This window comes from Mesoplodon mirus (assembly GCF_964341445.2).
Source record: "Mesoplodon mirus genome assembly, contig: HAP1_SCAFFOLD_800, whole genome shotgun sequence".
NCBI classification, from domain to species: Eukaryota; Metazoa; Chordata; class Mammalia; order Artiodactyla; family Ziphiidae; genus Mesoplodon; species Mesoplodon mirus.
Genome location: NW_028295235.1, coordinates 45,537 through 60,827, shown reverse-complemented (window position 1 = coordinate 60,827; position 15,291 = coordinate 45,537). Strand labels below are relative to the sequence as shown.

At 57.2% G+C, this 15,291-nt stretch overlaps 1 protein-coding gene across 1 annotated transcript in view; it reads left to right on the top strand.

Annotated features, from left to right (window-relative positions):
- The window catches only part of LOC309797622 (uncharacterized protein), a gene marked incomplete at its 5' end in the record, with an annotated part of 105,547 nt that overhangs the window by 48,635 nt on the left and 41,621 nt on the right, over nucleotides 1-15,291 (top strand). Inside the window, one exon of the mRNA XM_082646089.1 lies at nucleotides 241-296. Coding sequence (XP_082502215.1) covers nucleotides 241-296 — 56 coding nt within the window. The remainder of the gene's footprint in view (nucleotides 1-240; nucleotides 297-15,291) is intronic.

Genomic DNA, 15,291 nt, shown 5'->3' with positions numbered 1-15,291 from the left:
TAAAAACCTCCAGCCGCCGCTGCCTCGTCTCACCTCTCCGGGGGCAGCTCGTTCTTGCTCGTGGAACGACGGCGTGTGCGTGCGCGAGGGTGTGTGTGGCGGGCGCCCCGGGCCGAGCCGAGCTCGAGCTGCCGCCGCTGCCGCGCGACTCGGGAGGGGAGTCCCGGTTTTCTGGTTTTTTTTTGGCTTTTTTTGGATTGCTCCAAAGCGTGAATCACATGGATTTAAAAAAAATACTAGGAAATCGAGCAGAGCGAGGGGTTCCGACTCGGCCCGCCCGCCAGCCAGCCAGTCAGGTCAGACGCTTTGTTTTGTAAATGTTCTTTAAAAATTTTAATGTGCCACCCTGGTCCACCCGCACCGTCCCCGCGACGTCGTGGGGTTGGTTTTAAGTTTAAGATCTACCCCCAGGGGTGGGGGTAGATCGTGCGGGGGCGGGGGCGGGGGCGGCGGCGGGCGGGGGGGCGAGACCTGGGTCCTCCTCTGGGTAGCGTGGAGTCTGGTGGAAAGCCCTGTAGGGCGTGTGCGAGTCTGCGGCCGGAGGAAGTTGGTCCCACTCGGAGGGCGTGCGGCGCAGAGGCTGAGGGCGAAGAGGAACTTGCGCACCCGGGCGCGATCCTCGGCCGAGGCGGGGAGAGCGAGGCGCCGCTGCGCCGCGGGGCCCGCGCTCGGAGCAGGCGGGCGGCTGCGCTGCAGAGCCTCCGCCAACTAGGGGGCTCGGGGCGGCGGCGACGTGCTCCTGCTGTTGACCAAGCAAGCCCCGGGGCGCCGTGTGCGGAGTAGGCTTCCCTACTTCCCGAGTAGGCTTCCCGACGGGCTTCCCGCCGCCTGCACTCTCGAGTGGGCACGTCCCCGGGTCCCTGAGACGGCTGAGCCTGGCCGCGTGTAGGCCGAAGCCGGGGCGAGGCTTAATTTGCAGTTAATGAATCTTTTCCAGAAAGTCCGCGATCTCCAGCTAGAGGCTGTGAGTGCCCGCGCGCGAGGGCGCGCGCCGCCGGCGTCTAAAGGGTTGGGGGGTTGCGGGGATGGAAGAGCGAAGGAGGGGGGACGGTTATGTGTATTTAAAAACAAACCTTAAAAAAAGAAACCAGCGCGCTTCAAATAGGTATTCGTACAGCCTCTTGTGTCTAGAGTAGACAGCTCAGGGTTTTAGCTGGGTTTTTTTGTTTGTTTGTTTCTTTTTTGAGAGAAGGCCAGAGGAGGGGTAGTGGTATTTGATTCTAGGGGTAGTCTCTGGAGAAAAATCCTTAAAATGACTTGGGAATAAAAACGAGGAGGAAATGGCCCACCCCAGAAGGTGGTGGGTGGTGAACGCAGACAGACTTGGGTATTTGTAGCCATCTGACACTTCCTGTGGCACTGGAAACGGACACCGCGGGCCGAAATCAATCCTTACGAGGTGTTGGATTCGGTTTGGCCAACAAAATTGCTTGTGTGGAAGTCATTTTAATTGTCGGCCTCCGAGACTCCTGTACGTGGACACTTGGAAAATACATTTGCTTCTCGACCCTTCCCACTCCACCCCCGACCTGTTATCTGGTCTGGGCTTTGCAGTGTTGGTTCCCGTGTTTATTTTGGGCATGATTTCACCGCGAGGAGGAAGCGGGGAGATGGCGGTGATTAATATGCCGTCCAGGTTTAACCCGAGGCTGGCCTTTAGTGTGCGGGTTTACGCCGCCACTCACCGGGATTGCCTGGGGTAGTGGCGGGGGGCGCGCGGGGTTCGGGCGCCAGGCGCTCCGCGGGCAGGTCGGGGTTAGGGCTCGGACGGCCCCAGCGCTGTCCTTTGAGGCGCTGTCACCAGTAGGTGACTGAGAGTTAATTAGGAAGTGTTCTCCGGATCAATGGGCCGCACAGCTCATTAGCGATTCTCTCCAGCCCTTTGCAGGGCCGGCCGGGCCTGTGCCTCCCACAGAGGCCGGGGCCCCGCGGCCCGGGCTGCGGAGAGCGCCTCTGGGAAGTGGGGAGGGATGGGCGGCGAGGGGCGACCGGGAGGCGAGTGTAACTTGGCCGGGCGGCGCGTTGCGTGCGGCGCCTCGAGGCCCGCGCAGCCCGCTCTTTCTTCCTGCTCTCGGTCGCCTCGACTGTCTTTAACTCGCTCCCGCTCGCGTCGCTGCCTGGCTGCTCCTCCCCGCCTCCCTCGCCTATCTCTTGTTCTCTAAGCACGACGTCTGTGCTCCCCGCCCAGTTTGGGATTAGACAAGATAAAAATAGGACTGCCCAGCGCACAGAGCTGTGACTGTGCCCCGGCAGCCGGGCTGGCGGGAGCGCTGTGGGCCGGACCCGCTGTGCGCTCGGGGCAGCCCGAGCCCGTAGAGTCCCACCCCGACCCTGCAGGCGCGGTCACGCTCCAGCGTTCTGTCCACCGGGAACCGTGCGGGCAGGGGGACCTGGGTAGGGTCTCCGCGCTCTCGCGGGTGTTGTTGGTGTGCCTGTGATAGATGGGTCTAGACAGGCATGCAGGCTCCCTCCCGGCTGAAGGACGGGAAGGGGCGGGGCGGGCCGCGGAGGCGGCGGCAGACTCCCGTGAGCGAGCGAGCCTTCGGGCCCAGCGACCAGGGTGGAGGGAAGGCTGCGAGGGTTTCTCTTAACCCTTTAAAGACGATAGGGAGAGTGGGGGTGGGGAGTGTAGTAGAAATTCCTGGAGGCAAAGTAGCTCCCTGGGGAGAGGAGGCGGGAGTCTGGGCTTGGGGTTTTCCTTTCTCTTCTGTGTATGCAGTCTCACATCCTGGTACATTGGGCTCGATTCTTCGACGAACCAAACGCAGCTGCTAGGTGATCTAATTTGACCCGATACTTCTCAATGGGGAAGGTGTGAACACACACAGTGGGCACCCTCACTTAAGGAACTGAGTTGGGGAGATGCAGAGGTTAGACCTTACCGTTCCCAGCGGCCCAGTATGTGAAGGTCTGCTCAGAGCTTTAGTCAGTGGGGCCTCTGACCGAGAGTGTTGCCTACCAAAGACCCAAGCCTGAAATGCCTGGCCAGTGCGTACAGGTATGCGTCGGAGAGAGCAAAGGGGTCCTTGAGTTGTCTATGTAAATAAAAACACTTTTAACCATGAACTTGTGGAGAGTTCAAATAAGATATGTGCAGGGAGGCAGCCTCCAAACAGGAGTTGGACAGTGATGTGTACAAGATCGATCATTTGTATACACATCCGTGGGGTCAACATTGAATGGGTCTAAAAATTGAATACAACTCCGCAGGCATTGGTCTCGTTCTTTCCCTGAGGTAGAAGTTGTTGGGTGGGTTACCCTATAGAGAAATGAATCATTAGTCACACTCCTCTCTCCTTCCCCCTCCTCTTCCTTTTAGGGTTTGGAGTCTTAGGGGATCCTCTAGTTACATTAAACTGCAAACCCATATTGGTCTGGGAACGAGCCCCATTATAGACAAAGCAAGAATGTAAGTCGTGGGGAGGTGTACGTGTTAGACAGGAATGCACAGATTAAGATGTGCGCCTGAATGACATGTGCTGAGACAAATCAAGACACTTGGGCTCTGGTGCCCACATGGAACAAGAGATACAGAAGAGAGAAAGAACTGGCCGCGAGGAATGTAAACATGGGTATGCAAATACTGAGACCTAGAGCGAGATTCTAGGAGAAAATCCCAGACTTTGTTGAGCTGGAAACTGGAGCAGAATTTCTGTAAGTTCGTTCGAGAGACAAAAGCCCATTTAAAGGTGTGAAGAGGGTCACTTGGAAACACAAAAAGCATTCACGTGCATACATCCATGCTTAGATACACAGGCTGAATGACAAAAACCCCTCCATGCCTGATGAAGATTTTCCTGCCCGGTGAGACAGAGCAGGGCACGGAAGTGTGGGCCACACAACCACATTCGCACACTCATTCACTGGGAAATACTGTGTCTTCGGCTAGAGGGAAACTGAGGGCGACGGTGCCTAGCTAAGGGTGGATGGCCCTTGGTTACTAAGATTGCTTCTGGTTATAGTTTCTTCCCACCTAGAGTGGGGAAGAGAGTATGTCTTGAGCAGGTAGGAGGATTTCTGAAAGATTTTTGAGTTCTGGACCCTGAGAGGATGGATGGTGGAGGAAAAAGAGGAGTAGCTTTGCATTCTGGGTCGGAAGCAAGGGATGTTGCGCTCCTCTAAGCCCTGTTTGCTAAGGTGGCGCAGGGCCTAGTGAACTGAGAGAGACTGAACCGAAAGAAGTGCGAAGCTCGGCCTCTGGGCGGAATCAAGGGGAGGTATGCTTTCTTTCCCTTTTTTTCCCCCTTGAGGAGACCGCGCGGGGACGGCCAGCGTAGGGAGGATTAGCAGGCGCCTCTGTGACCCCAGACGCGGGCGTAAACTCGGCTTGGGTTTGGTTTGCCCGCGGCGTCGATTTGCCGCGGCCCCTCTTTGTCTGAGCCCAGCCGGGAATTCCAGCTTTTATTGGGAAGACCGCACTCGGCTGGAGCCCGCGCTGGGTCGGGCACGACAGCCGGGCCCGCGGGGCTGGGCAGGAGGCTCGCCGGCCTCCGAGCCGCCCAAACCCCAGGATGGTCCTCGGGAGTGCCCAGCAGCCCCGGCAATGCCACCTCGGTGGTTTCCTCGAGGGCGGCGGGCCCGGCAGACCCAGCCCGGCGGGGCGGGGGGCCTCACTTGGGCCGCCGTACCGCCCCTCTCCCCCTGGCCCCACCGCTCCCCCCGCCAGCCCGAGGCCCAAAGGAGCTCTGAAGGCCCTTTGTTAAGCTCCAGGGTCACACCCGTGCCCCGGGGGCCGCGCGGGGGCGGGAGGACCTTCTCCTGGCTGGAGGCCTCCAGCCCTCGGCTCACACGGTTCGGGCCTGGAGGGGCCTCGCCCAGTCAGGAGGCCCGGCCCGACCGGGCTGCCTCGCCCGAGTGTACGGCCGGCAGGATTCCGTCTGTTTGCAAGGCTGGCTGCGCTGCCGGGGCCTAGATGGTGGCGCTGGCTTGAGAAGCAGCCGGGGCAGGAGTGGAAGGTCTTCTCAGGCCACCCCCGTGGCAGCCAAGCCGCCTGTGCCCCGAGCACTTGGCCGTGGACGTCTCCCAACCTCCAGCCCGGCCCGACGGCTTTCGCTGGTTGCCCCCCATGTGTTCCTCCGGAAGGGATAGCTGACTTTCTGTTGGATGGGAATTAACCAACGAACTTTTCCCCCCGCAACGTTTCTGTAGAAGGCCCCCTTTCCCAGCGCAGGCTCATTTCCGCCGGCCCCTAGTCGAGGGTGTTGGAAATGGGGGGGGGGGGCGTCCCCGCACTTTGTTATTTCTTAGAACCATGTCTCCCCGGCCAGCCATCGCCCCTCAGCACCCATGGGCTCCGGCGCCCCGTGATTAGACTAGCGGGGAAGTCCGCTAGGAGAAGATCCTCACAGCATAAAATAGAATTTGATCTAAAAGACAGTTTCCAGTATAATCTCATTATGCATCACAGACTCCCGGTGTTATTTTGTGGAAGGCGGACAATGATCAATTTATATTGACCCGGGGCTGGGTGAGCTTTTAGATGGTAATTGCCAAATTGATGTGCATGCAAAAAGGAGACCTGCTAAAATTAAAGACCGGAAGCTAAATGAAACTAAATTTCTTGTCTAGGTGCAAACCAGAGGAACTACTCGGGGGAAGAGGGTGAGTCAGGTCAGGGTGCCAGGGGCAAGAGCAGGTGAGAGGCCCAAGAGCTCCGGGAGGTCACAGATTTGGGAGCGATCTTTGCCCTGGTGATTTCAAAACGTGAGGAGGGGGCTTGTATAGGGTATGGGGACCCAGCAGGGAAAAGTTATAAACAGGCACTATTGCATTGAAGGCACTGGGATCTTTTAATGCTAGTAGTAACTGCGAGGGGGGAGGAGAGGTTTATAGGGTTATAGGGGTCTTCCTGCACCATTTCCGGCACCCCCCATTTCTATTGTTCTACCCGAGCGCTCATAACCGTGCCAAGGGCACCCAAATTCTTGCATCTGAAGAGTTAAATTTTTTTTTTAAAGACAGGTCTTAAACTTCCCCCGCCCCCCCTGCCCCCGCGTCTGGTCTTTCGAAGAGAGCGAGAGTAGGGGGCGGTTCTGCATGCCGCTGCGGGCAGGCCTGGACCTTTGGAGGCTGCGGGAGTTCCTCCCCGGACGCAGCAGCAGCCCCGGACTCGGCCGGACGCCGATCGCTTTGGGAAGCGGCTCGCTCCAGGTGGCCCAAGTGGCGGGGGCGGGGGAGGGTCTGCCGGGGCCAGGGACTCACGGTGCCCGGGGGCGGGGGTCACCTCCCTGGAGGTTGGAAGGGCCTGCACGGAGGGTGTGGAGGCGGGAAGGCGGGGGCTGGAAATCCTGTCCCAATCGGCGGTGATGGCCAAGGCCGGAAAGTTTAAAAAAGAGAGAAAGCCACTGGCTGCGAGCCAGGGGCTGCCGGGCTGCCGGGCCGCCGGGGCGTGTTTGGCTGACTAGAGGGGTGAGGACCCGGCTCCGCCATCGCCTCGGTCCCTCCCGCTGCGGAGGCCCTGGCCTGCCCCAGGCGCTCCTGGAGCCATTTCACACATCCGGAGCCTCGGCCACTGGAGGAGCCACCCGCCCGGGGCCGGGAAGCCGCAGGGGCGGCTGAGTGTCCGGCGCTCCTGCCCGTTCCCCTTCCCCTTCCCACCGAGCTGAGCTGGAGACGGCCCTCGGTCGTGGAGCCTGTGGCGTCTGTGGCATCGGGTGTGGATGGTTCCCGGAGCTTCTGAAAGCCCGGGGCAGAGCAGGAAATTGAAGATGGGGTGGGGAGGGGATGTTGAGCGCTGACCCTGCGCTGCTGGGATGAGAAGTTGGGGAGAGGAGAGATAACCCCAACCTCCGGCTTGTCTCGGGACTTGGCTTTTTGTGGGGACCCCCAGGAGTCCAGGAGGGTCCAGCATCTTGCAAGCCGCTTCCCCCTCAGTTGCCTCCCCAGCCCACTTTGGTTCCTGAGTTTTTCATTAAAGTCCTAGGAAAGGTAGATGTAGGCAGTCTTTCCAAAGGGCTTTTGCTCTGTCTAGATAATTTGATTTATTGCTTTATGTGGCAAGCCTTCTTCTAGTTCCAGGTGTCAGCACTTTTTATAGAGACCTAAGAGTAGCACCCACCTCCCACTGCCTGTTCTGGGCTCCTGGAGGAGGGGAAAGTGGAGCCTTGTTGGGAACCCCTGGCCTCACACCAGGGTGTTCCAGTGTAGGGAGATGGGTAGGATGTTGGCAGAAATTTCGAAAGCCTTCACATGGACCAAGAGATTTCTGGGTGTAGGAGAAACTAGGGTGCGGGCTCCTTGTGGACCGAATTTCATACGTGTTAAGTGCTATCCTTTTACTCTGTATTGGAGTACAAGGGCTAAGGAAGGCTTCCGAACTTCTTGGGGATTCTGGATGGCACAATTTGACCAATAATTGGCTCCTCTCCTCAACTCCAGGACTGAGTTTGACCGTGGCCCATTTTTACTAGCTGTGTGACCTTGGGGGCAGGTTATTTATGGCCTCTGAGCCTCAGTAAGTTTCTTCATTTGTAAGACTGGGAATAATTTTCCACCTTTAGGATCAAAGAATACTTGGCACATAGTAGGCCTGGAGGATTAGTAATTGCTTTGAATGACTGGTCAGATTCCTATAGGTTGCTTCTCCGTTCCCTGCTGCCCCTGAGATGCCAGCCGCCCCCCCCCCAACCAAGACCTGCGTAGGCCAGTGTCTGGGGACCAAACTGCAGGTTAAGCTCCCCTCCAAGGGTATTCCTGAGGCTATTCCTCCAGGTCTGCCTCCGTGGGTTCCTCTTTCCCTTTGTTACAGTTCTTTGCATTCTGGGCTTTAAAGGAATCCATATGAAAAGGCTGGGATTTTTTTTTCTCCCCCTAAGTGGGATCATTTATATGGTTAGGAATTGATTCCAGAACCGGTATCTAGGTGCTCTTTGGCAAGTCCTCCCGTCATTCTTTCGGGGAGAGGGAACAGCAGCGGCTGGAGGGGAGAGACCTGGTGGGTCTGGCCCGCTGCAGAGGCCGGAGGTGCTGTGGTTTGTCTGATAGGGATTAAGTCTGGATGTTATGAGGTCTCAGTGTGGTTTTCAATAAAAGTCTGTCAGGGATTGCTTCTTTTCTATCGATATGTATTTTAAAAAATTACTAGCATGAGAAGAAAACCAGACCTGTATGGATCCAGGCCGGTAGTAAGCTACTGTGATCAGGTTTCCTACTAGACTCCCAGAGGGGAAGTCAGCATTTGATTGAAGCTACACTTGGTTCTTGACTCTCTGGGGATGCCTGCTCTGAAATAGGAGCCCTCCCTTTCTCTCCTCCCCGCAACCCCCCTTTTCCCTTCTTCCCCTAAAAGCCTTTGTGCTGAAAGAGCTTCAGTAGGCATGAGTCCCTGGTACCTCTCTAAAGAATGCCTTTCAGCCTTTGCTGACATTGTTTTGTGAACAGTGGGTTTTACCAGGCCAGCAGTTTTCCCCCATCTTAGCTCACTATTTTAGAGGTTCGAGTATGCCCAGGATGCGCCCAACTGCAGTGCTTTCCAGTGTGTGTAGCCAGGGCCTTGCCTGTAATCTGAAGACACCTTAACCTTTGCCCTAGGTGCCCCCCCCCCGGGGGTGGGGGTGGTGAAGGTGGGGAGAGCAAGGACAGGGGATCGTTGTTGAGTGTCTGTTTGTTTTCTCCAGCCACAGAGGCAGAAGGGTGGAGTGGGGTGAGGCTGAGAGTACGTTCCAGCCTTGGGTCTGATTTAAAACTTGGTTTAATTGGAGAAACTCTTAGGCATTTAACAGTTCTGTACAAATGCAAACTTGAAATAGCTCTAGGCCTACGTCAATTAGGAAAGAATAAATGAAGTACAGAGATGTCCAAACTATGTAAATCCTAGAGTTGTCTGCCCTCCCATAAACACATGACAAGTGCCAAGGCATTTCCAGTCAAAACACCCATGGAACCAGCAGCCTCCATCCTTTGTATTTATTATTTTATTAACAGCATTTTACACAGCATTTAACAAGCACAGCCTGCCTGCTTTCCACCACGGCTCTCAGCAGACTGAGGGGTGGAAAACAGATGGGGGTGGCGAGGAGTGGTCTCTAGAAGAGACTTCTAAGCTGGAGAGATCTCTTCAGATGGGCAAGGAAAAGGAACATTTGGGGTTCCTTTCTCCTGGCCCCAAAGGGAAGACAAAAGTAATGCTTTGGAGGAAGAAATCCCCTCTCCCTTCTCCGGAGGAAAGTTGTGCAGATGTGGTCTGTCTAGTCTCCACTTGGATTCCAGAAGGTGTGAAGCAGGGTCTGCTTTCCCAACACTCTGCCCATCAGTTATTGGTGCTTTTCAAAGAATAAGTGTATGTCTGCTATCAGTATTCTATATCCTGGTGGAAAGTTTATAACGAAAACTAATGCCTTTCTTAAGTCATAAAATGAGCCTTGTATGATTATTTAATTAAAATCTATTTAAGGACCGATTAGGCATGTAATTTGCGCTAATAATGACGATTATGGAAATGTTCGACTTAACCAAAAATCATTAAAAGGAGACATTTTGGTCAGTGGGGCGACCAGGAAGGATTCAGGGAGTTGGACGGTTTTCCGAAACACACGAGGCTTTGGGCTGCAGAAAGTGCCGGGCTGCCTAGCCTCTGGGACCACGGTAGAGAGGGCTGCAGGACCCCAGGCCTGGCCGGGGCAGGCCGACCCACACTTTGCTGAGCAGAGAAACCGACCCTGGGAGTCTGAACAACCTTTATTCCCAGCTGAGGAAATGGGGGAGGGGGCCTGGGAGGAGGAAACTCTGGGAGAGCTGATGAACCGCACAGAACTCTGCGCGAAATGGCTGTGTTGTCTTGCTTTAACAATCAGCAGCGACACACGCATTGCTGCCTCGGCTAGCCTTGGCTGGAGCCTGGAGGGGTGGGGGGAGGGCGGTCTCTTGTTCCGGAGAAACCTGCCAGCTGCTGGGCTTGGTGCGAAGGCAGACACAATGCTGCTGTTGTTGGTTTGATCTCTAACTGGATTGTTAGTCTGGCCTTAACTGTGTGGTAAGGGGGGAGTGTGAAGGCTGTTTACAGCGAGTGCAAATAATGTGACAGCTGTTGGCGCACGAGCAGCGCTGTGCCTCCTCGGCGCTCACACAGAGCGCGCACTGTGCAGGCCCGCGGAGAGCTGCAGAGGTGGCCGCCCCTTGCTGGCCCGGGAGCCCTCGGATGCGCTGCGAGAGAGCCCTCGGCGGCGGCACCCGCCCCCCGCGACACGCATCTTTCTGGCTCCTGGGATCGTGGTGGACGTGCGCGCTGGCTGGTGTGTTGTGGTTTAGGGAACTTGTTAGGCAGAGGTGGCAGGAGAAGGCCTGCGGGGTCATGAGTGTCAACTGTCTGGAGGGGTTTGGCCGGGATCTGTTGACCTGGGGCCTCAGTGGCTTGTGACCGGGTTGTTAAGATTTGGGAAAATAACTTTCCGCCCTAAAGCAAGCCTGTTGGAAAGAATGTATTATTAACTGAAGGCTTTCTGGAAATTGCAGAGGCTCTGAAGGCCGTTGTTCTTCCTCTGAAATGGCCCTGTTATTCAGACAAGTTCAAGAGACGGGCGGCCGCTGTGTTCTATGCCCTCGGCCCTGTTTCCTGGATTGGAAACACAAGTGGGTAGGTTCAGGACCCGAAGGGGGGGTGAATGGGGGTGGGGAGGGGTGCAAGTCGGCTTTTGATCACCCGCCTCCCTTTGCCTTCCCGGTTTTTAAGAGCGCGCTTGCCTTTCAGCTGCAGGACCAACGGTGCTGTCTTGAGGTCTGCCCACAGCGCCACCCACTCTGTGACTTAATCAACTAAATGCCCAGAGCCCGGCCTTCTCTTGAGTTCCTGGTCCTCTGCCAGGCACTGCGGGGAGGCGCCAGGGTGGGAGGGAGAACAGTTGGTGGGTGGCAGCAATACCCCGCTGGGCCGGTCCAAGCTGGCAGGCTCAGGATGGTCCTCAGGTTGGTCCAGAAGATGGGCCTGCCCCAGGGCTGTCCTGGGGCAAGCTGGGTGTAAACACCACTCCCCCCAACCTCAAGGTTGAAGGCTTCCGCAGCCCTGGCCCCCGGGCTTTGGAGGATCATTTAGAGCTGACTTAACTCTATATCGTGCCCTTCTGTGTGACTTCGGCCCCTGAGTGTACAGCTTGCAGGATATCTGCAAATTATGGGTCCACCTCCGCCCCACCCTGCCCCCAGGTCTACTCTCTGGGTTATAATGTGGACTTCTACATCTAGTTGGGTTCCCTAGAGGGGAGCTGGGAGATGCTTCTGGAATGATACATGAACTTCGGTGCCAGTTCTATAAACTCGTCTCTTTTTATGACGTGTGCCATTTTCTGTAGGAATGTTGCTTGCAAAACGAGTTTCGCCTTGGAGGAAAGGCGGAAAGATAGACAAGCCTGCAACGCCAAAGCGCTGGCAGTCTTTCCCTCCTTCCAGCTCTCTTAAAGCAGCCGGGCTGCATTTCCAGGATTAGACTCGTGCTTGTGAAGAGGGACTCTGGTTGGCTTTTTTTTCCCCCCGAAGCAAATGCAAATCAGAGAAAAATAATTTTCTTTCAACGATATGCAACGTATTGGTCACTTGTTATCGTGCTCCGAGGCAGGCCTCATTTGCGCGTCTGCCAGCTCGCTCACATCTGCTCGGCGCTGTTTGGGGCATTTTAACCTTGGTGGTGTCGTGTCTGGTCCCACGGATCAAGGAGGAGTAATTAAGCTCTGAACAGCTAGAAGAATTCACGGGCCCCCACGTCTACCGCAGTTTTCCCACAGCTTTGTTTGGGGTGTTCCGGGTTCCAAGATGAACAGACGTGGGGTTCCTATTGTTCCTCGTAAAGAAAGTGGGAGCCCCTGTCCTCCTCTGACCCTCATCCCCAGCCTTCCCAGGACTCCCAGGCTGCACACAATCAGCAGGGAAGCCGGGTGCAGATCACAGGACCCTGTGTTTTATGCATCTTTTATTCGTAAAAAGTTCCTTTGTGCTTCCTGTGTGTACTAATGATAGCTGTCGTTAATAGCTTTCTGGTATAGCTTGTTCCTTGTGGGGGGAGGAGTTTGCAGTGAGTTCACTTTATTTCTACAAAGCCCTGATGGAGGCTGCAGTGCAGTGACACCCCCTCTAGAGTCGTGGTCTATGGATCGTTTATTCTGGATTTGTTTCCAGGTTGTGTAGACTCCAAGTGGGATCCCAGCCTGTAGGGACCAGACCCGGGCGGGTGTGGAGGGTGGGTGGGCGGGGAGGAGTGGAGTCAGGTCGATTAATTGCATTCAACCTCGGTTTCCTGTCCTGGGCTGCTGCCTCCTGTTGAGGGACACCAGCTTCCAAATGGGGCCCCCTCTTGCATACACGCGTGGTTGTGTGTGGCACAACCGTGAAAGAAAGCGAAAGGAACAAAAAGCCGAGGCCTGGCGTCGGGGGCGGGGGCGGGTTGGCGGGGGGAAGGGGAAGTGTCTGAGGTTGGTCCAAGAGCTGACGGGGGGCCACGGCTCTGCTTTTGGGAAAGGGGGTGTGTGGCGGGCAGCCCCGGTTTGGCAGCGGCTCTCCCGGTCGATCCTTGCTGGTGCCTCCTCCCCAAGCCCCCGAGCCCCCTTTTACAGTTGGCTACACCTGGCTTGCATCTTTGAATCGGGGAAGGTGGGGGAGGCGTCCACGGAGAGAACACTCCAGACTGGCCGAAGGGAGCGCAGGACGATGGGCCGGAGCGGTCTCCAGTCAGTGCCCACTCCCCTGGGGCGCGCCGCCGCACATCCTGGGTTCTCCGTGCGCCCACCCAAAGTTGCTTTTTGTCAGAGATTCGGCGGCAGGCGCCTGGGAAGGGGGATCCCAGAGGAGCGCGCGGGCGGGGTGAGCTGGGGTCGGGGGCTGGCCGAGAGAGCCGGGGGTCCTGGAAGGTCGGGCGGGGGGTGCGTGTGCGGGGTCGGCCCCGCGCGCGCGGACCTGGCGTAGGAGGGGCGAGGAGCCTGCGGCAGCGCGGGTGTGTGTGATGGGAGAGAAAATCCCTTTGTTGCCGACCGATCCGTGCTCGGGGCTGAGGCGGGGGAGGGGGCGAGGGGACGCCCCTCCCCCACTCGCCGCCGCCGCTGCGGGCCAAGTTCACTCCCGACTGACCCGAGTGGCTCGCGGCGCTATCCTGGCGCCCTGGGAGGAGGCAGGGAAGGTTCTGGTTGCTCAAAAGGTCAGGGCCAGCCACGTGAGTTTCCCGTCCCCCACCCCGTCACACCCGCACTCCTGCTCCGCAGCTCTGTTACTAATGCAAAACTTGGGTCGTGAGTGGGGACGCCTCTGGAGGCGGCGACAGCCATGACTTGGAGTGTGCCAAGAGACAGAGCCTGGGCAGGCTGGATCACTCCTCCCACCCCCCACCCCCCCCAGCACCCATGCCCGGCTGCAGGACCCAGTCGGGCGACCTCCTTCAGCCACACCCCAGGAAGCCTGCGACCCTCCCCCCGACGTGGGGGCATCCTTGGGGTTCCCCTCTCCCCAGTGCTACACATACTGGGGAAAACATCCCAGGAGGACTTGCCCCAACGCTGCACACCCTGGACCGCTTTTTCTCATCTCCCACCTCCTCGCGGCCCCCAGTGCTAAAATAGGAACTTCTTCATCCCTCCCTTCCTTGACGCCAGTAGAGAAGTGCCTGTGTGTGACTCAGTCTGCGCTTGGAGCAGTCCCAGGAAGGGCTCCCGTGCCATCAGTTTTGGGCTTCCATGAAAGCCACACACTCTGCAGAAGGTCACCTCTCCCTGGCCCCCTCTGTGTCCCTGCCTCAGCCTTCCCTCTGCCGCAAGGAAACTATGTAGCCATTCTGGGGTTTGTTTGTTACGTAGAATGTTTAGTGGAGTCAGATGCTGTTTAATGGGTTAGATGTGGCCTGCACCAGCTATTGCCAGGCAGAACTCAAGTCCATAGTGCAGTTTAATCCTCTGGAAAACACGGTGCCAAAGATTTACAGATGAGGGGGCCAAAGTTGAAGAGGTCCGGCCACCTGCCCAGAGACACACCGTGGATGAGAGTGGGAGCCGGGAGGCTGTGGTGACTGCGCGCGCGCGCGCGCGCGCGCGCGTGTCCTCCACAGAGAACCAGCCATGCCCGTGCAGTGAGAGACACCCCTTCCCCGAAGAGGTCCCCAGCCTACGGAGGACCGTGGCACATGGCATGCTGGCTGGGAGCCCTGCCGTCTGCCCGGCCTTCTGAGCCGGAAGCTCCCCAAAACCCGTCCAGGTCTTCTTGGTCACTAACTGGATAAGTGCCTGATGCGGCATGGGGTGCCTAGAGAGTGAGGCCCTAGGAAGGGGCACCGTTAGTATTGGAGTGGAGTTGGGATGGTTTGGTGGCGCTGCTTCCCATTCCGTCGCTGTCACTTGACAAGCGTGCTGTGCAGACTTGAACCAATCCATCAGCGCCTCAAGGGCGGAGGCAGTGGAAAGTGGCCCGGTGCCAGGAGGAGCTGGGGTGGAGAGAAAGGAGAGGTGGCAGGAGTGGCCTGGTGCTGCCTTCCTCCCTGCGCTCACGCCAGCCTCTCACTGCCACTGCTCCTTCCTTTGCAATCTGTTTGTTGCCTGCCAAGGGAAGTCGCCTTTAAAGAAAAAAAAACAAACGTTCTCTCCTTCTCCTCATTCCATAATGGTGTCTTCATGGCAGGAATCGGCAGAACGGTGGTGGGTGCAGCTGGGGACCCGTGTGCCCCCTCGTGTCTTTTCACAGAGGGCCAAGGTGCCCTCACTCAGGGATGCCGAGGTTGGGGGGACAGCTCCTAATCTTGGTCCCTCTGACCTCTTTCTGCCAATCAGGCTCTTCTCCCCAGCGTCCAGGCCAAGCTCGGATGCTAATCATAACTCTTGGCTCCCGGACCAGATGACTGCACAAGTCTGTCGAGGGAGACTCAGGCTCTCCTGTGCTTGGCCCTAGGGCCAGACCGAAAGCCGGAGACCACGCGGCGAGTCTGCGTTTTGCAAGCCGGGTCTCTCCCAGAACTGGGTGTTCAGCGGGCAGCCACCACAATTCCTGGTCTGTTCTTCAGAAACCAGACCCTCCTCCATCTCCCCGGCTGACCCCTTCTCTTGGCCACCTTCCCTCTTCATCCCTATCCCACATCCTTGCCCCCTTCTCTCCACTGCTGGAAAAAAGGGTTATAACCCAGAGCCAAGGTGTAGCTTAGCAGCTCCCACTGGAAACAGGTTGGTGCTTGTAAAGTGCTTTTCATGACTGACTTCACACATCTTGGCACTTCCAGAAGCATCACCCACCTGTGGAAGAAAAGGGGGGGGTCGTTGAGAAATAGGGGCAGATGAGCCTCTTATATACAGCAGCAAAGCGCCTGCTCTGTCTGTCATCTAAATCACGTCATTTGCC